Source organism: Oryzias latipes, chromosome 14 (assembly GCF_002234675.1).
Source record: "Oryzias latipes chromosome 14, ASM223467v1".
Lineage (NCBI taxonomy): Eukaryota > Metazoa > Chordata > Actinopteri > Beloniformes > Adrianichthyidae > Oryzias > Oryzias latipes.
Genome location: NC_019872.2, coordinates 8,747,046 through 8,770,619, shown reverse-complemented (window position 1 = coordinate 8,770,619; position 23,574 = coordinate 8,747,046). Strand labels below are relative to the sequence as shown.

General features: G+C 38.7%; 3 protein-coding genes and 1 long non-coding RNA gene across 4 annotated transcripts; 3 read left to right on the top strand and 1 right to left on the bottom strand.

The window, feature by feature from the left end:
- The first annotated feature begins 1,187 nt into the window (after positions 1-1,187).
- Positions 1,188-2,655, top strand: LOC101160501 (claudin-3-like). The gene has a single exon (XM_011483265.3). The coding sequence runs from the start codon at positions 1,308-1,310 to the stop codon at positions 1,956-1,958; it is 651 nt and encodes a 216-aa protein (XP_011481567.1). The 5' UTR covers positions 1,188-1,307; the 3' UTR covers positions 1,959-2,655.
- A 4,093-nt stretch (positions 2,656-6,748) lies between these two features.
- LOC101163922 (claudin-4-like) lies at positions 6,749-12,437 on the top strand. The gene is made up of 3 exons (XM_011483264.3): positions 6,749-7,598; positions 11,812-11,964; positions 12,041-12,437. The coding sequence occupies exons 1-2, from the start codon at positions 6,794-6,796 to the stop codon at positions 11,916-11,918; spliced, it is 912 nt and encodes a 303-aa protein (XP_011481566.2). The 5' UTR covers positions 6,749-6,793; the 3' UTR covers positions 11,919-11,964; positions 12,041-12,437.
- On the bottom strand, positions 9,089-9,403 carry LOC105355578. The gene is made up of 2 exons (XR_909959.2): positions 9,359-9,403; positions 9,089-9,276 (listed from the first exon to the last, which is right to left on the bottom strand). It is a non-coding gene; the product is annotated as an uncharacterized LOC105355578 (long non-coding RNA).
- A 5,026-nt stretch (positions 12,438-17,463) lies between the features above and the next one.
- On the top strand, positions 17,464-23,567 carry abhd11 (abhydrolase domain containing 11). The gene is made up of 6 exons (XM_004076270.4): positions 17,464-17,724; positions 18,838-18,973; positions 19,236-19,409; positions 20,679-20,849; positions 20,948-21,129; positions 21,849-23,567. Exons 1-6 carry the CDS (start codon positions 17,600-17,602, stop codon positions 21,982-21,984), a joined length of 924 nt encoding a protein of 307 aa, XP_004076318.1. The 5' UTR covers positions 17,464-17,599; the 3' UTR covers positions 21,985-23,567.
- Positions 23,568-23,574: the final 7 nt, after the last annotated feature.

Below are 23,574 nucleotides of genomic sequence, written 5' to 3'. Positions count from 1 at the left end.
GTTTCACCAAGTTTGTGACACTTGGGTCAGGTGTATTGCCTTGAGACATGATAACTTTGATGCCTGGAAATTAAAACTACTAACAAACCAAATGGCAGATGGCGTTTCCATTCAATCAGTCCCATCCTTTGAAAATGTTTACCTGAAAAATAACTTATAGGTCATCCTTAAAACTGGTAGGATAATTTTGGGGATTTTTTTGCAAATGAATCACATCAGGTTTTTTGTACTTGCAAGTTGTGTTTTTTTCCCCTCAAATTTTTATTCAAGCTCTTCTATTGACTTTTTCAAATTAACATTTATTTTTGCTGTATATTTAAAGGACAAGATAACATTTGAGGAATTAGAAACTGGGACATCAAATGTCCTCATGTAGAAGAATATTTTTTATATCAACTTATTGGAATGGGAGAAACAAAGCAGGCTAAATTATTGAATATTTGGTTGAAAAAAAGCATATGTAATGTCTGGTTAGAGTGTATCCTGATACCACTCTGTGTGCTGGTCAGACAATCAGTCCTCAATGTTTTTTCCACCTGTATTTGCTCTTGGAGCAGTAACACCGGTTTTCTGCAGAGCTTTAGCACTGGTGTTTGAACAAAGGTTTGAGAAGCTCAGTCAGTGAACACAGGACTTAACAAAAGAAGGGGACAATGTGACTGTTTTTTCCACTTGATGTAGGTATTTAAATTTCTGTGCTGATGCTTAACACAGCTCTTTGTCTAAAAAGCTACTTCTCTATTGACCTTTTTATGAAACCTGCTTTTATTAATAAGGGAACCAACACTTCCTTAGAATTTTTTGAATTCTGTGTTCTGAAAAAAATATTTTTTTGTTGCATAAAATGTCATTTTAACTCCTAGAGTCACTTGTTTCTCTAATAAACCACAGGGGGTTAAGCACAACTCCCCTCGGAAAATAGCCTTTTTGTTGTTGAAGTGTTTGTTTTTCTTGGAAGTTAAGTGGGTTTCACATTTGTCCAACCTCCCCAATACATGTAAGCTCAGTCCTTCCTCTTTCATTCGCACTGCCTCCAGCTTCCCTCCATCATTGTGCACGCACACTTCCTTTTCAGGGTGTGGTAGTCTAAACATAGGTAGAAGCAGGTACCAGGTGACATCAGTGCATGGAAGCACCTCCTTTTTCCCCGAGGTATAAAGGATCCTGTGCTTCTGTGGCTGTATCATTATAGCTTCATCACACCCTCTCTGAGCTGTGCCATTTCGACAAAATCCTAACTATCTAAGAATCTTGAAAGAGGTTTTTGTGTTTGAATTTCTGGACTTGCTGCCATACAAAGAGGAATCATGTCGATGGGTTTGGAATTAGCGGGCATTTCTCTTGGATTCATTGGATTCATCGGTGCAATAATAATATGCGTCTTGCCTCAGTGGAGGACGACGGCTTTCATAGGATCCAACATTGTCACCTCTCAGGTTACCTGGGAGGGCTTATGGATGAACTGTGTCATTCAGAGCACAGGCCAGATGCAATGCAAGATGTATGATTCTATGCTGGCGTTACCTCAAGACCTGCAGGCCTCCAGAGCAATGACAGTCGTAGCCATTATATTCGGAGTGCTAGGGGTGTTGATCTCTATTCTTGGAGCCAAGTGCACCAACTGCATTGAAGATGAAACAGGAAAGGCCAAAGTGATGATCATTTCTGGGATCTTCTTCATTCTCGCCGGCCTTCTGGTCCTCATCCCTGTCTCCTGGAGTGCGAACGCCATTATCCGGGATTTTTACAACCCACTACTGGCAGAAACTCAGAAGAGGGAGATGGGAGCATCGCTCTACATTGGCTGGGGAGCAGCTGCCCTTCTTTTGATTGGAGGGGCTGTGCTGTGCACCAGGTGTCCACCAAAAGAGGAGAAATACAAGCCAACGAGAATGGCCTACTCTGCACCACGCGGCATCACTACAGGTGGAGGATATGACAGAAAGGACTATGTTTAATGCTTTTCTATTTACTATACGCTTGTTTGTGTGTGTGCTACTTTGAAACTACAGGGTAAAACTCTGTTAAAGACTCCGAGATGAAGATATTTGTAAATACATTTCAACATTTTACTTTGCTTGCAGATGAAAATGATTACCTTCAGTTTGACAATACTTTTGTGTGCTTTTATGTTTAATTCCTGTGTAAGATAATGTGTTCTTTCTACTTAAATAATGCTTTTAAAATGATGTGCATCGACTATCTGGTGTCATGTTTCAACAAAGCTTGCTATGAAAAAATTGTACTTCCAATATTGCGGAAATGCCAGATCCTTCTCTGCATTGATCTAGTTCAAGACGTGTGTGTGTTTTACATCTAATGTAGGAGAGTTCTGTTAAGACTAAACCTGGATGTGGGGTCACAGAGGAGACTTTCACAAACTATATTTTATTTAAATATCAGCATTTTTGTGTATTATATTAAAAAAAATTATATTTTTTACAACTTTATTTTAAGCTTAATGTTTCTCTGATAATCATGTTGTTTTCTTAGCAGAGATGACGGCATGCATTGTTTCCAGGTTGCTGATATTTCAATGAAGATGTCCATGTTTGAAGTTTTGCTTTTTTTTACTTCAGAATTGTTTTATTGCTATTGTGTTGTGAAACACACAATATTAACAAAGAATATGAATAAAGTACTCAACTTAAAGTGTGTAATGTCTGGTTAGAGTGTATCCTGACACCAAACTATGTTTGTGTGAAAGGTTTTGGCGAATCCGTCCATGTTTGTTCTGCACATACTGTTTATTAGCTCTTTGAGTATTAAGTTCAGTTTCTAGCAAAGCTTTTGCACTGGTGCTTGAACAACAGTTACTGAAAACAGGATTTAATGAAAGACGGGGACAAGTGAGTATGTTCTCCCTACCATGACAAAGGTGGAAAGATTTCATGTAATCCATGGACACCAGTGAGGTTCACAAATCATTGAAGAAAAAAGGTTCAGAGCACTGTCTAGTGGGTCTAGATGACCCAACTCCCAATATTAAAGTGCCTAGGATAGCACAAGGGTTAATAAAAAATAAAAAAAAAGTTTTAAAAACTATTTTAAGTTGTTTTAAAATAGCTCTTTTGTCAAAGTTAATGCAGAGTAAAAAGTAAGTAATAAGTGAAGTAAACTTGCTCAAACTTTATTTAACTCCTTCACATCCTGTTGAGGGACAGTACGTATCACTCTTGGAGGCTTCTGACTACAGTACCCATAATGCTCCAACAATCTATCAAGCAGTTCAACTTTGTAGTTTAAATAAGTCGAACTAAAACATTTTGACAGATTTTTGGGTGACGTGTACCACAGAAAATTACTTTGAAGTCTATAAGCACAACCAGAAATATTTAAGGTGGATTTTCTACATCTGAACAAATTCCAGGATTTAAAGTGCACCTTATAGTTCAGCATAGTAAGGGTAACTTAATTAGCCCTGATTTAATTTTAGTTTGTTAGATTTACACATTTCTGGCTGAGAATAATAAATGAAACAAAAAACGGTGTGGGTTTTTTTAAAAACTGCTGACATTACACAACCTTCTATTACATTTGCTGGATTGAGATGTGGCACAGGATGTCTTTTATTTTGAAAGTACATCATATTGAAAAAAGTGATTTATGGTATTTTGAAACCACTCGTGTTCATCTGTAACTTATCTTTTCAATCAGGTTCCTTTCCAAACAGCATGAAAATAGCCAAAGTCATACCGCTGTATAAAACTGGGAACAAGCACCACTTCACAAACTACAGACCCATATTATCCAAAATTTTGGAGAAACGTTTTGAATGTAGATTGGATGCATATATCGAAAAGCACAAACTTCTTAGTGACAGTCAAAATGGATTCAGAGCAAACAGATCAACATCCTTGGCAATCATAGACTTTATAAAGCAAATCACAAATGCAATTGATCAGAACAAATATGTTGCAGGAATTTTTATTGATCTAAAGAAGGCTTTTCTTTTGACACTATTAATCATGATATATTGGTGGAAACCTGTTTCTTTTTTTTTTTTAGGTTAACTGTGCTTCACTTTTTTCTAACCCGCAAAATGCTTGCATGACAAGCTCAAACCTTCCTCTTCTTTGTGCTGCCTCCATATTTTCTCCATTTATGGGCATGCACAGTTACTTTATTTTAAGAATTTCTGTTAAAAAAATGTCTTAACCGAATAAAGCAGGCAGAACCCTCTGCAGAACGGCAGAAACCCTCTTGTCCTCTATCACACCCTCTGCCCAAACTGACACAGTGTTGAAACTGTTTTATTAGTAAATGGAAAGAAATGAAAAGAAAATTGCATTTCTGTGTGACACAGGAGCGTGCAGGAATGCATGCAGAGAACATGTACCCAAAATTGCACTTTCAAAATTCAGTAACAGTGTGTGAAGCTGATTGTGAAAGAATAAATGTGGCAGAAAAAGAAGCAGTTTGGATTAAGGACCCAGAAGATCACCATTGTAAATTATAAGTTTTACAATATGCAGAATTTCCAGAATGTCCAAATTTATTTGGACGTGATAAAATTTTGATGTTAGGATTAGAGCTGGGTGAAGTGCTTTTTGTGATGGTTCATCTCACAAAAATGAATTTGGGAATGCTCAAACAGGCTATGGTAATAACCCACAACAGAGTTTTAAAAGCCGAACCATACCACTCTCACCTTTCAGCACAAGCTGCAGAACTAGTAGCGTTAACTAAAGCATGCAAGTCAGTGAAAGATAATGGCGTCACAATTTACACAGACAGCCAATACGCTTTTTTTTACATTACACACATTCGCTCAGTATTGGCACAACAGGGGGATGGGGAACTCTGATGGATTAAACCAAAGCAGGTTAAGCCCATGGGGTGACGTGTCAAACTGAGGGAATGTGTAAACAAATAAATAACTATTATACAACATATGGCTTTAATTCTTACTCATAAAGTCTTTGTAGGTCTTACTCAAACAAAATTAATAATAATAATCTTTGTAGGGAATGTTTAATCTGTGCCAGGCACAATGCACAAGGGAATCTCAGGTCGCAAAGAGGGCAATTCTCCAAACCTAAAAATCGGTTCCAAGCGATACACATGGTTTTTATAGAATTATAGAATTTTTTTAAATTATTTCATGGAATTGTGTGAAATGTTGTGTTTGCGTTGTTGTCAATGCTGTTACATTATTTTCGATCAGGAAGTACCTGCAGGTTCCGGAACACAAAGAAACCAATTCTACCAGTGAAGCTAATCAGACAAGTGGAAGTGATGTGATAACTGCACTCATCCGATAAACTCAATCCTTACCTAAATGGTTCACTGAAGGTTCGCCTGACCATGACTTCTGCAATTATACCAATTTCTAAATTAACTGCCCAAAAATGTAACTGCATACTGTGCACCGGTTACACTGCTGTTACCTGTGTGACTGTGTATCCCATGACTGTTGAAGTTTTGGTAAAACTGGTTGTCTAGTCTGTATCCTCACAGATGGAATCCTAGACAAATGCGAGGAGTGTGGCTAACAGAAATTGACCCCACTTACATAAATGCCATAGGAGTACCACGAGGATAGGCAGACGAATATAAACTGGTTAATCAGGTTGCAGCTGGCTTCGAATCCTTTCTCTGTGGGTGGTGTACGATTAACAAAAACGTTGACAGAATCAACTGACATCCATTATAACGTCCAAAAAAATAAAGGAACAGGACACCATAGGGGTTTGAGGCTGTACATGAGCAGCTGTCTGCAACCTCTCTAATGACCTTCTTGAACAGGATCACCCTCAAAATGCTGCTGGCTAAAAAGCATGATGTGTTCACCATGTTCGGAGAACAGTGTTGCACATTCATCCCTAACAGCACCGCCTCCGACGACGGCCTGACCAAGGCCATTGAAAGGCTTCGCACTCTAAATGGTAAGATTAAAGAACATTACGGTGTTGATACCACCATGTGGGACTTCTGCCTGGCACCCAGCCAGGAGTCCCACATGGTGGTATCAAGACCGTAATGTTCTTTAATCTTACCATTTAGAGTGCGAAGCCTTTCATTGGCTGAGTGTTTGGGAAGTATCGCTCACTGGTAGCTTCCGCATTGTCGTCCACAGCTGTATAGCTGCCATTTTGACCTTGTGTGGATGTTGTTGCATTCCTTGCCTGTGTTCTTTGTGCAATTGTCTCATCTCTACAGCGATTAAACCAGAGCCAACTGAGCTGCATCCGCTGATGGTTAACTCTTGTGAAGACCAAATTGAAGATATGGGCCTTGAGAATTAATTTGAGAAGCCTCATTCTCACTCACATGAACCCTGAGTGTACGTGTACTTTGCTCAAAGAATGATCTGGCAATTGAAAATCTGAATAAGAATTCATTATTTTTGTGATTTTTCTTTTAAGCAAATATATCATAAACAGGTGGAATAGTGTTGAAACTGTTTTATTAAATTTTTTGTTATTATACATTCGCTTTTCTTCTCACTCCAATTTAGATCATGAGATGAATGCTTGTGTGACCATCTATGGTGATATGTATGCTTGAACTGTTTTGTTGTCAGAGTTTGTTTTAACCAGGAAACGAATGCAGACACAGTGACATTTCATATATGTCTCACAAAACAGCGAGCAATCTTAAAAAAACAGGAAGCATCCCCCACAGAGATGGACAAAGAGCAGACATCTCACGTGTTTTTCTTACTTGCGTTGTGGTTATATGTTCCTCCTCCCCTAGAATTGCAAAAGACATTGTGACCCAAGGACTGCCCTGTTTAAAATAAATGCGGAGGGCAGACATTTGTGAACTCAAAGCAGATTTGGAGATTTGCATGAGAGGATGTTCCGTCTGTCTCTCCTCAAGAATCCATTGTCTTTCTTTAGCCTCATTTATAATCTGTGAGTGTTGGTCTAACATTTTAACCCAACACAGAACAGGAAAATCTTTGCGGTCTTCTAAAAGAGTTTTTCGTTTTCGAGTTTTTGGACTCCTGTTTGCTGCCATACAAAGAGGAATCATGTCGATGGGTTTGGAAATAGCGGGCATTTCTCTTGGATTCACTGGATTCATCGGTGCAATCATAATATGCGCCTTGCCTCAGTGGAGGACGTCGGCTTTCATAGGATCCAACATTGTCACCGCTCAGGTCATCTGGGAGGGCTTATGGATGAACTGTGTCACTCAGAGCACAGGCCAGATGCAATGCAAGATGTATGATTCTATGCTGGCGTTATCTCCTGACCTGCAGGCCTCCAGAGCAATGACAGTCGTAGCCATTATACTCGGAGTGCTAGGGGTGTTGATCTCTATTGTTGGAGCCAAGTGCACCAACTGCATTGAAGATGAATCAGCAAAGGCCAAAGTGATGATCATTTCTGGGATCTTCTTCATCCTTGCCGGACTTCTGGTCCTCATCCCTGTCTCCTCGAGTGCGAACACCATTATCCGGGATTTTTACAACCCACTAGTGGTAGAAGCGCTGAAGAGGGAGGTCGGAGCATCGCTCTACATTGGCTGGGGAGCAGCTGCCCTTCTTCTGATTGGAGGGGCTTTGCTGTGCACCAGGTGTCCACCAAAAGAGGAGAAATACAAGCCAATAAGAATGGCTTACTCTGCACCGGACAGCATCACTACAGGTGGAGGATATGACAGAAAAGATTGTGTTTAATGCCTCTTTATCGACTGGATGCTTGTTTGTGTGTGTGCTTCTTTTAGTTTGAAACTACAGGGTAAAACTCTGTTGAAGACTCCGAAATGAAGATATTTGTAAATACATTTCAACACTTTCCTTTGCTGGTGGATGAAAAAAAACCCTTCATTTGATAATGTTTTGTTTTCTTATGTTATGCTTGTGCAGGATGACGTGTTTATTCTACCTAAACAAAACTTGAAACCTACTCCTTGAATGTAGTTGCAATGATTACCTGCTGTCATGTTTCACTGAAATTGGCTGTGAAGGCACTGAGTGCCATGTCATTGCCAATGTTGCAGACAGTCCAGGTTCCATTTTACACAGATTTGGTTCCAGGATTTTTCATTGTGGGGGTGAGTTCTGTCAAGACTAAACGGGTTCTGGAGTCACAGAGAGCAGACATTTCAAAATATATTGAAAATATATTGAATTTACATAAAGGGGCATGTTTGTATATTCTATAACATGGGTTCATTGTATTTTTGCAACTTTGTTTTAAGCTTTTCCTAATGTTTTGCTTCTACTTATACTTGTCTTCTTGACAGCAATGACATTGTGCTTTTGTTTTTTAATCTTCCCTACATTTCAAGAAACATATTTGAAGTTTTGCTTCTGTTACTCAGAAATTGTGTTATTGTTGTTATAGCATGAAACACCTCTTTTCTCAGATATCAAACCTGTGAAATTTGTAAACACAAGTTACTTTGTTCAACAAAGAAATATTTGATTTGCGTTTTTTAATGAAGCAAAGTAAGTCACGCAAAACACTACACTAAAACAAATAAGGATACACTACACAGCTCAGAGGATTGAATTATGCAACTTGTGCACTGCAGACAAGAAACAAGAGACAGAAAGTCATGCTAAGTTTATTTTTTTTATATAAAAAGTGTTCAAACCAAAGAAACAGATTTGGAAAACCTTTGTTAAGTCTCCAACATGATTTTATTATTATCCCTAATACTTTGATAGAAGTACAAGAAAAAAGTAAGGCACCATATTGTTTAACCAACCAGTTATTAATGTATTTGTAGTATACTCTGCACCTAATTTTAATTTTGTATTTTTTCACACATCAACACATTATTTCACTGGTCACTGGGCCTGGTTACTCATCCAAGGATGGTCATAGTGTTCCTACAACCTTACTCTCCTTTTCTCAATCCTATTGAGGAGTTTTTCTCCGCTTGGAGGTGGAGAGTCTATGAGCATCGGGCTCAAGATCAGAAGTCCCTGCTCCATGCAATGGATGCTGCGTGTGAGGATATTGCAGGAGATCAGTGTAGGGGATGGTTGTGACATGCACGCCGTTTTTTCCCTCGTTGCATCGCAAGGGAGAATATACGATGTGATGTGGACGAGAATCTTTGGCCATGTCATGATAATGTGGGGGGTGGAACCCAGATGCTGTAACCCAGAACAAGGACAGGTGAGTTTAGAGGTAAGAAGAGTTTTATTGTTTCTCCAGATGTGTAGTTGTTCGTGGCTGGTGGTGACGTGGACGAGCCTGATGGCGTGGCTGGAGGGCTTAATGCGGTTGGCGTAGGCTGTGGTTTCTTGTAGGCTTCTGTGTAGCTGAGAGGATGATCCACGCTGACTTCACTCTTGGGTGGTTGAAGATCCTGAGACAAGGAGCAGAGGTTTAGAGCGAGAACGAAGCATAACATAAAGTTTCTGAGCATGACTTGGACCAGGGCTAGTCACCATAAGGGGTAACGAACTGGCGATGAACTGTGGAGAGGAGTCTCCTTTTAAGCAGCAGCAGCAGATGATGATGAGAGTGGAGTCAGCTGGTGGCAATCAGGCAGAGAAGCAGGCAGAGCTGGGAGGGGGAGGAGTCCGACAGGCAACATGACAGGCCAGACAGACAGCAGCGTGAGGACGGCCAGCAGGGTGAGTACGATGACCAGGAGAGGGAAGATGAGGACAGCGACCAGTGAAGAACTGTTAGTTGTGAAACTGAAGCATTATTTGCAGCACTGTAGGCTACATATCATATTCATTGTTTTTTGTTTGTGTTTATATTACAAAGTATATTATGCTGTATACATTTTCTTTTTACTCTTATGTATGAAAGTTACTTTATGTGTGTGAATGATAATGGTTACAATTTCCTTGGCAGAATGAGTGCACTGTGTGCTGTTAAACCTAAGAGGCTACTCTTACCCTAAAATCCTTTTTCTTTTCTTCCATTTTATACAAAATTGTATTCTGTTAGCTATACACAAACAGTACAGTTACCATTGTCAATAAAGGACTGAGCTAAGACAGAAAGGTGGACACGAGGGATATTTCAATGGTCCTCTGCCATAGTGACAAAACATCTAATCATTTTGACTTGCAGTGCTTACACAATGCGAAAGGGACAAAGTATTTTGGGGGCACTGACTGTTTAAATTTGAGGGAAATTTGGTTTTGACACATGAGTGAATTGTTTGGGGAGAGATATGAGATTTGGTGTTGTGCCGAACCATCCACATTATTTTGACAAAAGCACCAAGAGTGTTGAGAATGTCCGGTCTGCTTCAAGAAATGAGCCAAAGCAGTTGAGAAGGATCTTTGCCATTTTGGTGGCACTGACTCTTTACATGAGAAAGGAATTTATTTTTGAAGCATGAGTGAACAGTTTTGGGAGATATATTAGATTTTGCAAGTGAGCTATAGAGTTGTGCTAAACTGTAAGACTGTTTTGCCAAATGATTTTAGAATTTTCAGAATATAATTTCTGTTTCAATAAATGAGCCAAACCAATGGAGAAAAACTGTGATGCAAACAAGGATGTACTAAATGTTGTAGTTCATGAAAAGGCCACTGGAGGCACGTTTTAAAAAGGAGCAATTTTCACTTGACTGCCTAGATAAGTTCGTTTATAAACAACAACAAAAACTTTTTCACGTTATAGACCCACTTCAATGAAAATTGTGTTTTGGGTGTTTTTAACATGTTACTGTAGGATTTTTCTCATGATGGAGGTAGTATATAAAATTTAAACTGCATTTCTTTACTTAAATTGTGATGAATCAGAGCAGATGAAAAAATGCTGTTTGAAACGGCTGTCAGTTGTGATGCAGCAACTGAAATGGATAGGGCCAAAGGCTCTCTGCTTCACTCCATTCTGATGCATCCACTTGCAGACAAATCCATTGTCTTCATTTTCATTGCCAGAGCTGTTGTCTGACTCAAACTTTACGACTGGATAGCTCTGAGTTGTCTCGCCATTTTTGTTGCATTGCTAATGTAAACTTGGGGTTGTGAGGTGCTGTAAGCTCACAGGAGAGCGTGTAAACAAAGAGATGATGGCATATCAGTAGAGGCTTGCTTCCACGTCAACAGTCTCACCTCAGAGGCAAATGTCTGATGAGCTCCTGTCGCTCTGCAGAAACCACTTCCTAGAAAACAATACAGGTATTATGATTTTGCCTAAAAACTACATAATCATTATTAAAAGACCAGTGGGAACACTTTTTCAATTGATCAAAAGATGATTGAAGTGGGACTTTAAGATTTTTTTTGATCATATCCTGCTTTGCTTTTCATACTGAGCCGGGTGGAACAAACTGGTCTTTTGGCTCAACATACTTCAGGCTTCTTTTTTTCAATTAAGTTTTTTTCTTGTTGTTTTCTTCTTCTTTTTTTTACAAATAAATATAACTTATTTCCAAAAAAATTATAACATGTCCACATGCATATATAGATATACTGGACAGTTGACTATTGAATGTCCCCCAACCGTATACCACTTGTGGGCGAAGGCAGGGGACATCCTGGACAGGTTGCCTGTCTGTCGCAGGGCCACAAATATAAATCACACACCCATTCACACTCCCATTCACACTCCCATTCATATCTATGAACAATTTAGAGAAGCTAATTAACCTATGAAGCCTGCTTTTGGACGGTGGGAGGAAGCCGGAGTCCCCGGTGAAAACCCACAAATGCACAGGAAGAACATGCAAATGCCACACAGAAAGGTCCCCCATTGATGTTCTGTTTCAGGGGCCTTCTTGGTGTGATGCAAGAGCACTAACCATTTGGGGGGGGGTGAAAAAAAAATCATGTATGATGAGCCCACGTCCCGCTTACTTATTGTTCTATGAGCGTCAAATTATTGTGTTGATTGCGACTAATGAATTACAGATATAAATATTTTCTATTAGGTGAGGGATTGTCATGGTGCCTCTGTCAGACTCCTCCCCCCTACTCCTCTGCTCTCTCCGGACGTGACCAGCTGACTCCACTCATCTCATCAACAACCGCTTCTTAAGGAGATCCACCACCAGTATTCAACGCCAGTTCGTTGTTCCTCAATGGTGCTTAGTCTGTTCAAGTTTATTCTCTTGTTTCATGTCGTTTGTTCTCGCTAATCTTACCATGCCTCGCCCACAGGGTAACTCGTCCTAGGGTACTTACCTGGTTTCCATGGTCAACTCTGATCCCACGTCAAGCCGCCTGCCTTCTGCCTCACCGCTCTGGAAATCCTCCTGCCAAATCCCTCCAGCCGCGCTGAACCTTCAAGCCAAGGACTCAAACTCAGTCCCTCGGACTCATCCTGTCAAGCCTACGAACAACTACTACTTACCTATAATTAAATCTCTCATACTTACCTCTCGCCTCCTCAGTTTCTTCCGGGTTCCAGCATCTGGGTCTGTCAAGTTAGACCAATCATGACAGGGATGAAGCGTTGGCTGTCAATGGATGACAGACACCTAATCGCATTGGACTGTTGGATCCACGAAGTCCATTAATGTCTGAGTTTATATCCTAGTTCAAAAAATCAGAAAGTGCTGCCGTCACGTGAGTGTTTCAGACATCCTAGACACGTTTTAGTCTTTACTTGGAAAAACCTCACTAAAGGTGACTATCAGTTAACAGTCATTCAGATTTCACTGATAACCTGCTCAAATCCAACAACATGCACACTCTTCGTGTACAAATGCCCTCCAATGCTTTATTGTAATCTAATCTGATCAGGGCCACAAATTTTCTGATTGGTGACCCATTTTATGTGATGAGGATTCAATCTACCAACCAGTTACTGAGCAGTGCTACTATATATGGCATTCTGGATTAGACCAAAGTTACCAAGTTTAGGAAAATTGTTCTAAAAACGTATTTAAATTATATTTAAAACAAAAAATCTGTGTTTTCTTTGAAGTTATCTGTGATTCAGCTGCGTCTTAAGTGATGTTGAGCAGGTATATGTAACTGTAAAGTATAAGCAGGTAGCAAAATAAGATGAAAGGAACTAGTTTATTCTTTGATTAGTCTCTCTGCATTATTAATTAATCCGGACTTTCAGAATCCCAATATTAGAGAAGTCATGTATTGTTTTTTTATTTTCTTTTTTTTCTTTTTACAATAAACTAACACGAGTAAGAACAATGACAGAATGGCAGGATTTAAGGCTTATTTGTCAGATTTGAATGTATGCTTTAATAAGAAAGGTCAAAGTGATGTTGACATGTTGCTGATTTGTTGGAAGTAAGTTGTTGGGCAAAGTCTAAAATCTATAGTAAGATAGTAGATACTATAAAGCACACACATCATTGAAATTCTTTCTTCATACCTGATAGTGAAGTCTTGCAAAATGGAGTGTCACTACAAGCATAACTAAATTATATTTCAGAAACTGGAAAATTTAGTTCCAAACTGTTTCCCTTTATTTGGATTCTACCTTTGATACATCAAAGAGACAGAAAAACCACAGAAAGCATTAAAAGCAAAAAGTGGATGGTTTTAAGTCAAAGAGAATAAAGAAGAAAATACCCCCACATTGAAGTTCCAAAAATTTGCTCCAGTGTTTCTAATTTACAAATTTGTCATTTATGTGTATTAATTTTGGTTAGTCTCCATCTAAAGTCACATGCATCCAATAGGGGTGCTGCAGGTTTTGGGTTGTCCTGGACTGTGTGTCTAGGCCATTTTGAGGAGAACACAGTTGTGTCTTGCAGTTTGTTGAGGCTCATGTGGCCACCTCATAAAAATGGAATGTACCATTGTCGTGCATGTGGCAAGTGTATTGTGAAACATTTGCAAGAATAACGTTAAAGTTAAACGCATTTGACATACGGGGCATGCTGTCCAACGGTGCCCTTTACGTAGCCTTCTAGTCATCATAGTAGAGGCTTGTTTGTCAGCATTCACCTTATTGAATGCATTGTTTCATATATGTATGCAATGTTATGTAATTTTGATCTTTTAGGGTGATTTTAACATTTACCCAGGGACTGCAGATTAAAAATAATCCTTTGGCTAACTCTGGCATATTGATAGAAATGTTTATTACTATGCGCTGTCCCTATATTAAATAAATAAATGGGAGAAAACAGAGGGTGTACACTGGCGCACAATGCTGCAATCACAGGGTGTACAGGTGATATGTAAGTTCCCACAGGACAACCACTTCAACTAAACTCTGATTGTCTGATTTCCTAATATATAACAGCAAAGCTGTGAGCAAGGGACTCTGCACAGTGCACAGGGTTCGGGGCTGGAGTGGGGGGGCAATAAAAAAAAGACAATTCTGTAGGACGCATCTCATATTCTTCTCCCTTACTTACACTTACAAATGTCTTAAGTGTTCACTACAACCATGCCTGTCGACACAAATGAGCACGGCCAGTCTTACATGGTTGTCTATGATCTTAATATGTCCTTACTATCCTTACTTACTTTGTGCCCACAGGATGCCTGAAGGATGCCGACACAAATGACACTCTCACTGTCCAGTATTCTCATGTTTGATTAAAAACTTATCACATGAAAAGCCCACACTGTGCAGGGTTTGGGGGGGGTTCACTCATTCATCTTCTAAACCTGTTTTGTCCATTTTGGGGTCACAGGGCTGCCCAAGCCTATCCTGGCCAAGTGTGGGCGAAGGCAAGGCACATCCTGGACAGCAGGGCCACAAATCAAACACCCATTCATATCTATGAACAATTTAGAGCAGCCAGTTTACCTATGAAGCATGTTTTTGGACAGTGAGAGGAAGCCGGAGTCCCCGGAGAAAACCCACAAATGCACAGGAAGAACATGCAAACTCCATACAGAAAGGTCCCCCATTGATGTTCTGTTTCAGAACCGGCTGTGGCAAGAGCGCTAACCATTTGGGGGGATGGAAAAAAAAATCATGTATGATGAGCCCACGTCACCCTGACTTAGCCTTGTTCTATGAGCGTCAAATTATTGTGTTGATTGCGACTAATGAATTACAGATATAACTATTTTCTATTATGTGAGGGATGAAGAGTTGGCAGTCAATGGATGACAGACACCTGATCGCATTGGACTGTTGGATCCACGAAGTCCATTAGTGTCTAATAATGCAACCCTCAAAGAGTATTGCCATGCTACTGTATTAATCCTGTTTTTTCCACCCAAGTGGTTTTGACTCCAGAATGTCTTGAATAATTGTTCAAAAAAAGCATGAATGTTTTCCACCTTCATGACAGATTGCAAATTTCAGATTACTTCCAATGACTGAACCAAGACTAATACTTAATAAAAACTGAAAAAATACTTTCAGCCATTTTAGACATGCCTACACCATGGTTGCAACACAACAGAAAGTCTGTCATAAAAGCAAAAAAAAGTGCTGTACAAAGCAATGTTCAAACGTGGATGTCATTCACTTCTGTCTGCCTCCTTCCCATTTTAATGTATCTGCGGCTCTTATCAAAGAGCTTGTTCAAGTTTATGACTTAATGAGCTAAAAAACCATTTATATCCGTAAAAACCTATGCTAATACTGATATGAGAGATAAACCGAAGAAACCGTAAAAGATTAAAAATAGCAGACAAGCATGTGAGTGGGGGGTGTAAAAAGCGCTCAGTCTTATATGTGAGCATTCATGGAAAAATACAAATAAAGAGTCTGAAATTCTAATCTTGTGAAACTAAAATAAGGTGTGCAGTGCGTGAAAGTTTACGACCATTTTGCTGTGGATGTGTAAGTGTGCGCTGCCATCACATAAACTAATCTCTGTAAAGTATTTAATAAATGTTAATAGACAATAAATAATATCTGACAATCATTTGAAATCAGGAAATGGAAAGCAGGTGAGCTTCAAAACAAAGCTTTCTAGTAAATTAGATACAAACACTCACATTATAAATTACTGGTTGGCTAAAAATTTGTCTTATTGACATAAAAAATTACTAAGTTCAAAACATTCAACAAAGTACCAGGGTGCATTTTATCAAAAGATAATCCAAACAGTTAATGTTTTTCCCCAAATAGCCCCAGCACTTTAAGACTGAATGCATTTTTTGCAAGGCAAAGTGTCACTGGGCCAATAATCGTTTAGATTGATAAACCTAAACAGCTTTTCTGTTAACTGTGCCTTAAATCTTAAATGTAGGAATGAAAGTCGGATGCATCACGTATATGGGCCTAAATAAAAATGATAAATAAATTGAAGGAAAGCTCAGATCAGATAGCAATGTGTGGGGAAAAGCAGAATCAAAAAGTGAAGCAGAGATTTAAGCACATTTTGGAATACCTACTGTGCCCTTTACTTTTTTTTAGAAACGTTCTCCATGTTGTTGTCATAGCAATTCTTGTCCTCTTTTTTTGTAAAATTTGGTTCCACAATGAACCATTGTTATTAAACATAAGCAGGTATTCATTCGTTTTCCTTTTCCTTCCTCTGTGCAGTGTTTTCAGGAGGCCTCAGTCTCAAGCCATCACCATGGTAATGGTTTCTGTATGCTTTGTCTTTGGAGACACATTTACCATAGCAATGACTGTCTGGGGAAGCAGCAGAGAGAGCAGAGGCATGGGGTCGATGTGTTTGGCTCATGAACATAATGTACAATTTACCTGAATAAAAAAGAAATAAAATATTAATTCAAAAGGAAAACAATTATATGACAATTTTGAATTGGAAAATTTTAATTGGAAAAATTTTCAACTGTTTAAAAATAAAAAATAAAAAGTCAAGTATAGGCACCAATAACTTTCTTAGTTGATATTTTTTATCATAATTGTTGAAGCATATGACACGATTAAACAAAATATTCAAAGTACTGTTAGAAAAACAGAATGCATTCCTAAATAAAGTCCACAATGATTTAGAGGTTTAATATTTTTTGATTGGGTTTTTTTCCTACTAATTATATACAATTTCTTTTTCTTCTTCTTGTAACCTCTATCCTTCTTTCTCAAAAGGTCTTGCCTTTTGTCAGTCGTCAGTTGTAAATAAGAATGTTGTTTTTAATCTGTCCTCCCGGGATAAATAAAAGTTAAATAAACTTAAAATAATAAATGTGTATTTTTTTCAAATGCTACACAATTATGCACTGTTTTGAAACAAGTTGTTTGTATAAAGTCCTTTTGTCAGAAGTGTTGCTTTAAAAATCTGACAGAAATAGAATTACGTTCCAACAAACAAACAGATAATCCAAGACTATGCTGCCATCTAGTGGTTTGAGTTGAGAAATACCTTTTTCAATTTTGTCACGTGTGCTTCCGGTTTGAATCAATTGAAATTTTATATCCAGTGTTTTGTTTTTGTCAGTTTGTTTTGTTTTTCTTTGTAAATAAATTCAAGCATTATAATCTAACCCAAAATAATGATAATAATAAAAACACTTGTTTTTTTACTCCCTCTAACACAAATATTTTCTTGAGTACATATTTCTTTAAATATAAACAATATGTTAACAATTCATTTTTAAAAGTTTTTAAACGATGTTTTTAAATGCATATGACCTACTTTTGTTTTCATATTAATATAGATTTCATTGCAGTGCCTGACAGGGCAGACTCGGGGCTGAGCAGTGTGCGTGCGTCTGACGTGATGACGTTTAATCAGCTGTTGATGGAGGCTCTGTAGCGTCGACTTCAGGCGCTCTGGATGCTCGCTCGCTGCTTGTCAGCTGTCACTGTGGAGGTTCCGAAACGCACATGTTCGTGGACCGAACCTCGTCGGAACATATGCTGTCATGAGCGCTCTGTGTCGCCTTGTTCAGAGGGGGTTGCTGGGCTGCCGGTCGTCGTGCCGTTTATTCCCCGGACAGCAGGATGTTTGCGGGATGGCTCTGGCGGTCCGAAGCGCCAGTTCATCCAGGTATTCATGCTAGCTGCCCGGCTAACTGGTGCCCTCTACCAGGCATAGCTGAGAGGTGGGGGATGTTGGGGGGTAAATGGCAGCCCGGTGCTGCCGCTGCTGCCGAACAGCAAGTTGTTCAGCAGAAGCGGCTCGATATCTGGGCCTTTAGCATCTTGTTAACCGTAACCTATAATAGAGTTTTAATCAAATGACATTCAGTCCTCTGGGGGTTAGCAAAATGGCTTAACCAACATTTCATCTCCCATGATCGTTTCAAAACGGATTGAAATGTTTGTTTGTTGCATAAATCTGTAATAATGTCAAACTGGTTTCTGTTTATTCGATGTTTGAACAGAAATCCACTTTAAATAGTAGCTGCTTGGCCTTTTTTATTTGTCGTCCACTTGGATTTATTACAGATCAGTTGGACCGTACCATGTTATCTGGCATCACAGGTTTAAATCACAGTTTGTTATTGGAAAATCTAGCACAGTGAAAATAATAATAATGCAATTAAATCAGTATTTTAGGAACAATTTCAAGAAAATAACTGCATTAAAAGTGAAATATTAATGATGTGTGTTTTCCTTTGCTGTTTTAATGTTTTCTTTGCTGAGGGATTTTGATAACTTCAAATATTTATCTGGCAATCTCACCTTTTTAGTTTTTTTTTTCTTTCTCTTTTTGAGTTTTTTCCCCCCATTGTTTTTAGACAGAAATAATCTCACACGTCTCATTGCAAATGGGGGATTAAAACGAGCAAATGCCAGTTTTAATGCAAGAAGGGACAGTCGCAAATGTCAATTTCAGCTAAGGGTTTCTGTTGGTGTGAAAGTTGTGTGTATTAAAATGTGTCAGATTAAGCTTTTGTTTTAAAAAATAAAAAAAGAAATTGTGATTTAAAGATGTCTGTAGACAAATGTCCAGATTAAAGAAATGCAGTGCATGTTCTAGAAATTTAAACTGTTAGGCTTTTATTTTTGCAGAAATTACGCTAAAATATTAGAGGAACACATCTGCGCTGATCTAGGGAGCAAAACCTTTCTTGTGGAAGGGCTTTATTTAGATATAATTTTAACAGAGACGCACTGTCGGATGGATTGAGTTGATATTTTTTCTTTTCGTCTTCAGTCCTGTCAACCTGACGTACGACGTCTTCGATGGAAAGGGGGAGAGCACTCCCCTGGTGTTTCTACACGGCCTGTTTGGCAGTAAATCTAATTTCCATTCTATTGCCAAGTCCTTAGTGCAGCGCACCGGCCGAAAGGTAATGCATTGATGAAGACTTAACACCTGTTGACTTCTAAAATTAAACTTAGAGTTCAATTTTTCATTGTGAACACCCTTCCCTTAATAAGGCATGGCAATAATTGTGTTATTTTTTTTGTTTGTTATTTGTAACCTGTCAGTTAGGTCTGAGCTGCAAGAAGCACTTTACTTCTTGCTCCCATGTCCTCATGAAGCAGAATCCGCTCTCTTTTGCCTTCTTTTCCTATTCCAAGTGTCTTAATTGTCCTTTGTCCAGTCAGGTGTTGACTGTCGATGCCCGTAACCATGGCAACAGCCCTCACAGCTCTATACTGACCTATGAGGCCATGGCCGGCGATTTGAAGCACCTTCTTAGCCAACTGCGAATTGAGAAGTGTGTTCTCATCGGCCACAGTATGGGAGGGAAAACGGCCATGACGACGGCCCTGACACAAGTGAGCAGCTTCCAAATGTCACCATGAATGTATCATGACTAGGGCTGGGAATCACTGGGTGCCTTATGATACGATACCATTCGCGATACATTGCTCACAATAACAATACTATCACGATATGGCGATAATGTGATAATCGATATATATCATCTCTAACAACTCACAATATATGAAACTTTAAGAAAGAAGAACTTGACAAACTGTTTTTTGGAAAATGGTTCCCCATTTATTTTTTAGTTTTTAAACACAATAATAATGAACAACTTGTGTCCTATTTGGTGTAATGAATAACAGACTTTTGTGTAACATTGCTGAAATCGGTAATACTCTGTCTTTGACAAACAATGACAATTTTCATTTGGAAATATCTTTACAATTTGGTTTAAACTATAGTGAACATGAACAGCAGCCATTATTTAGAACAATATTGCTGTGAACAGGATAAAAAATGAATAAGTCAAGTAGCTGCCAGGCACATTGGTTTAACTTTTGAAAAACAAAGCCATGGCTCTCACATTATTTAAAAATATAGCTGTAAATCGGACCGACCTCGGTGTAGAGTCCCACTAATCGTGCTTTGTCACACCAGCAATTCATTTAGGAAATGTTTGGTCATCGGTACTTTCTTTGTTACTTTGTGCTGTTTCAACAAATGATATTCAAGTTTCATATCGGGCCTAAAAATCAAACTTGGCTTTCATCCTAAATTGAGTATTTTAAATGATTTACAATAATTTAATTTTAATTTTAAATGAAACCACAAAACCAAACCTATTGGAGGATCCGTAGGACGGTGCTCGGTGTGTCTTCACTGTGTGGACCAAATGTTGTTAAAGTAGATGAATACCAGACCAGAAGAACTGAATGACTTTTCAGCAGTAAGAACAGGAGTTACTTATTGCATCCACATTGTAGTAATAAAAAAAACTAACTTAAAAGTTGACTAACTTTAAAGGTTTTTTAGAACAGTTGGAGAGTTAATGAAGATGTGAAATGTTGTTAACTTTTAAAAGTCACTGTGGTTCTTTAACAGACCAGATTTTCTGCTCAGCGTTTTGGCTGAGTTCCCTCAGCAGCTTCAGTCTGAACTTTAACTTCTTGTTAGCTAAATAACTATAACTTTAAAGGTAGTAAGAAATTCGCTAAAATAACAAACGAATACATTATACATTGCTGTATGTTTCGTTTCCATTCTGGCTTCTTTTTTTTTTTTTTTCTTTGTTTGTGTTTTTCTGTTGTTTTTCTCAGTTTGTCGGGTTTTGTTTGTAGCCCAGTTTGGTGGAGCGTTTGGTGGTTGTGGACATCAGTCCGGCCCAGTCCGCCACGCGCACCAACTTCCGACAATACATCCAGGCGATGCAGGAGATGAAAATCTCCACTGACATCCCGCGCTCCACAGCCAGGCGGATGGCCGAGGACCAGCTACGCAAATTAGTCAAAGTTGGAACTGTTTTTATTTTTTTAAATATATACCTTTTATAATACGATTTAGAACTGATCACTGACAATTCTGCCCTTAATACCCGTTTTCCCCACAGGAGCGCTCTGTGCGCCAGTTCCTACTGACTAACCTGGTGGAGCAAAATGGACATTATAGCTGGAGGGTCAACTTGGAAGCAATAGTAGCCCACCTGGATGATATAATGAGTTTCCCCAGCTTTGATGCCGCCTTCGAAGGACCTACGCTGTTTTTAGGCGGAGCTAGTTCTGCCTACATCAGGTATAAAGCACTAAAGGGGGGAAATATTTAACTATACAGTAAAACATAAGAGATTATATTTTTAAAAATCTTTTACAGCAAATTAGTTTTGGTTTCTTACATTCTCTACTTTTCATTATAGTTCAAGTTATAAATATTGATCTAATATCTAATAGTAAAATTTGAAAAACTTTCATTTTAAATAAGCAAAAGGATCTGGGCTAAGAAAAATGGTCTTGGTGATGCTATTCAATTCTTATTTATAAAAAAAAAAGTTCTAGTCTCAAAGATGTGTTTTCTCAAACTGAGATTATTTTGCTATTGAAAAAAAAAATGTTTTTCTTGCCAGATGAAAAATAAGACAATTTTTCTTGAAACATGGGTCTTTTTACTTTCTTTAGATTCAGATTTTGCAGTTTTGATTGGCTTTGTATTTGTTCATTTTTTAATAACTTACACTATCTGTGCATATTTCTGTGGGTTTGTATTTAAACTAATAAATAGTAAAGACATTAGATTGAGCATAAAACTGGAATTTGTTTCAGTTTGATAAAATGCCCTCCAGAAAGAACAGGTTTCTGCTAAGAAAAGTCACAAAGAAAGGGGCAAAAACAAAGGATATAAAAAAGTAAAAAACAGAAAAACAAAACAAAAAAATAAGTCAGATATTGATAATAGTTGATTATTTGTTGTGGTATTTACACCCTCCCTCTCTTTTTCCCCCCCCTTTTTGTTTTCAGCTCTGACGATTACCCAGAAATCCAGAGGCTGTTTCCTAATGCTGACATTCAATACATCCCAGACGCTAGCCACTGGATACACGCGGATAAACCTTTAGACTTCATCAGCTCCATCATCTCCTTCCTTCAGTCTTAGCTGCCTCCAGCCTGCGCCTGAGGACTTGTCAGAACTGCAGACAGCTGCGGATGGGAATTCAGCAGCAAAAGGCATCAGTCATCACACTAAAACTCACCGGCGCTGGACCAAACTCACTCTTTTACAGTACTCCCATCCTACATTTGAACATTTTTAGCTGTAGTTGTTTCGTCAGTCTCTGATTTATCTGTGTCGCTAGATTAACTATTTTCCAGATTTGTTTATAAGCCAACCCCAAGATAGACGGTAGCAATGAGAAATTTAGGAAGTTTCTTGAAAGTAACGGACTAACCCAAAGAAACTCTCGTTTGCACACTCCTTTCTTGATGTCGATTCATCTAGGCCAGTTAAATGACAGAAGCGGGTTAAGCACAATCTGGGTTTGCTGAACCAGCAGGTGGCGGCGAGCAAATGCTGTACATCCGAGAGGCTCTTCGTGGAGAAACGGATGAAATGTGTGCTGGAGGTTGTGTTGAGCACAGATGCTTTGGCGCTGTAACGCGAGTTTGTTGTGGGAAGCGGTAGAATTTGGTGATGCTGTTCAATAGTTTTTGTGTTTGTTTTTTTCCCTCCTTTGTGTATGTGTGTTTAGAGCGATGGTTCAACTGCTAAAACGCTGGCATCTCGGCGCCACTGGAAGCCCCTCATTAGATTTTTATGCAAACATCTTTAAAGTCTCCATTGCAGTATTAGCAGAGTGTTTTCCTAAGCTATAATGTACCACTTTAAAGGGTTATAATCTTCTACTGTTGTGTGTCCGGCAACAGGCTGTGGTGTTAGTTTGTACTTTTTGTCCCCTCGTTTTATAAATTTTACTCTTACCTTAACCCTTAAGGCACAAGGCTTCATGTCACGAGTATTTGCTGCAAAAACCTATGCCGGTATGTAATCGTAATCGTGCTAATAATCATTTCAGTGTCCATACAGTTTTAAAAAATTCCGAACAGTAGTGAAACTGCCATCTGTATGAATAAACGGGGTGTAATGTGTTTGTATGTGCCTGTTTTAATGAAGACCTCATTGTCTGTAAAACCTTTTTGTTTTATTTCTTTAAACTGAAAAGGACGCATTTTTATTCCACTATCTAAATGAGTGTATTGGCAGCTGGGTTGCCAGTTCTAGTGTGAAGTTACACTTTTGGGGCAGTGTACCAGTTTAGTTTAAATAAATAATATGTTTAACTCCTGTAATGTTTGTTGAAGATCCAGTTAGTATCCTCCTCCTCCTCCTCCCACAGAGCAGCTTTGTCCCGTCGCACGCAGGATGAGTGGAGGGCTTTGACATTTGGATGCTGTTTTTGCAGAACAGAGAGGATAACAAAGGAGAACTCTCTGCCAACAAAGAGTTGTACTGATTTTGTCCAGGATTGTAAACCGTTTGACTTTAAGCATGCCTTTTCTGTTGTTACTGAGTGTCGCCGTGTTGTGGAACAATGTAGCCACCGTAGTGGCAAATACTCTAAAACACTATCTGTATATTACAAAATTCTAAATTAAATGTTTGCGAGATGCATATAGAAGTGGATTATATACATATAAGTATATATTGATGGAAATATTGTACAATAAAATGACTAAAATTTGTGAGGGT

Bases quoted from the DNA above. Each gene is read 5' to 3' on its own strand.
- LOC101160501 (XM_011483265.3), top strand. From the start codon at position 1,308: ATGTCGATGGGTTTGGAATTAGCGGGCATTTCTCTTGGATTCATTGGA.
- LOC101163922 (XM_011483264.3), top strand. From the start codon at position 6,794: ATGAGAGGATGTTCCGTCTGTCTCTCCTCAAGAATCCATTGTCTTTCT. The intron at 7,599-11,811 runs GTGGAGGATATG...ATTTTCTATTAG, and splicing joins ACCGGACAGCATCACTACAG to GTGAGGGATTGTCATGGTGC.
- abhd11 (XM_004076270.4), top strand. From the start codon at position 17,600: ATGAGCGCTCTGTGTCGCCTTGTTCAGAGGGGGTTGCTGGGCTGCCGG. The intron at 19,410-20,678 runs GTGAGCAGCTTC...TTTTGTTTGTAG, and splicing joins TGACGACGGCCCTGACACAA to CCCAGTTTGGTGGAGCGTTT. The intron at 21,130-21,848 runs GTATAAAGCACT...TTTTGTTTTCAG, and splicing joins GCTAGTTCTGCCTACATCAG to CTCTGACGATTACCCAGAAA.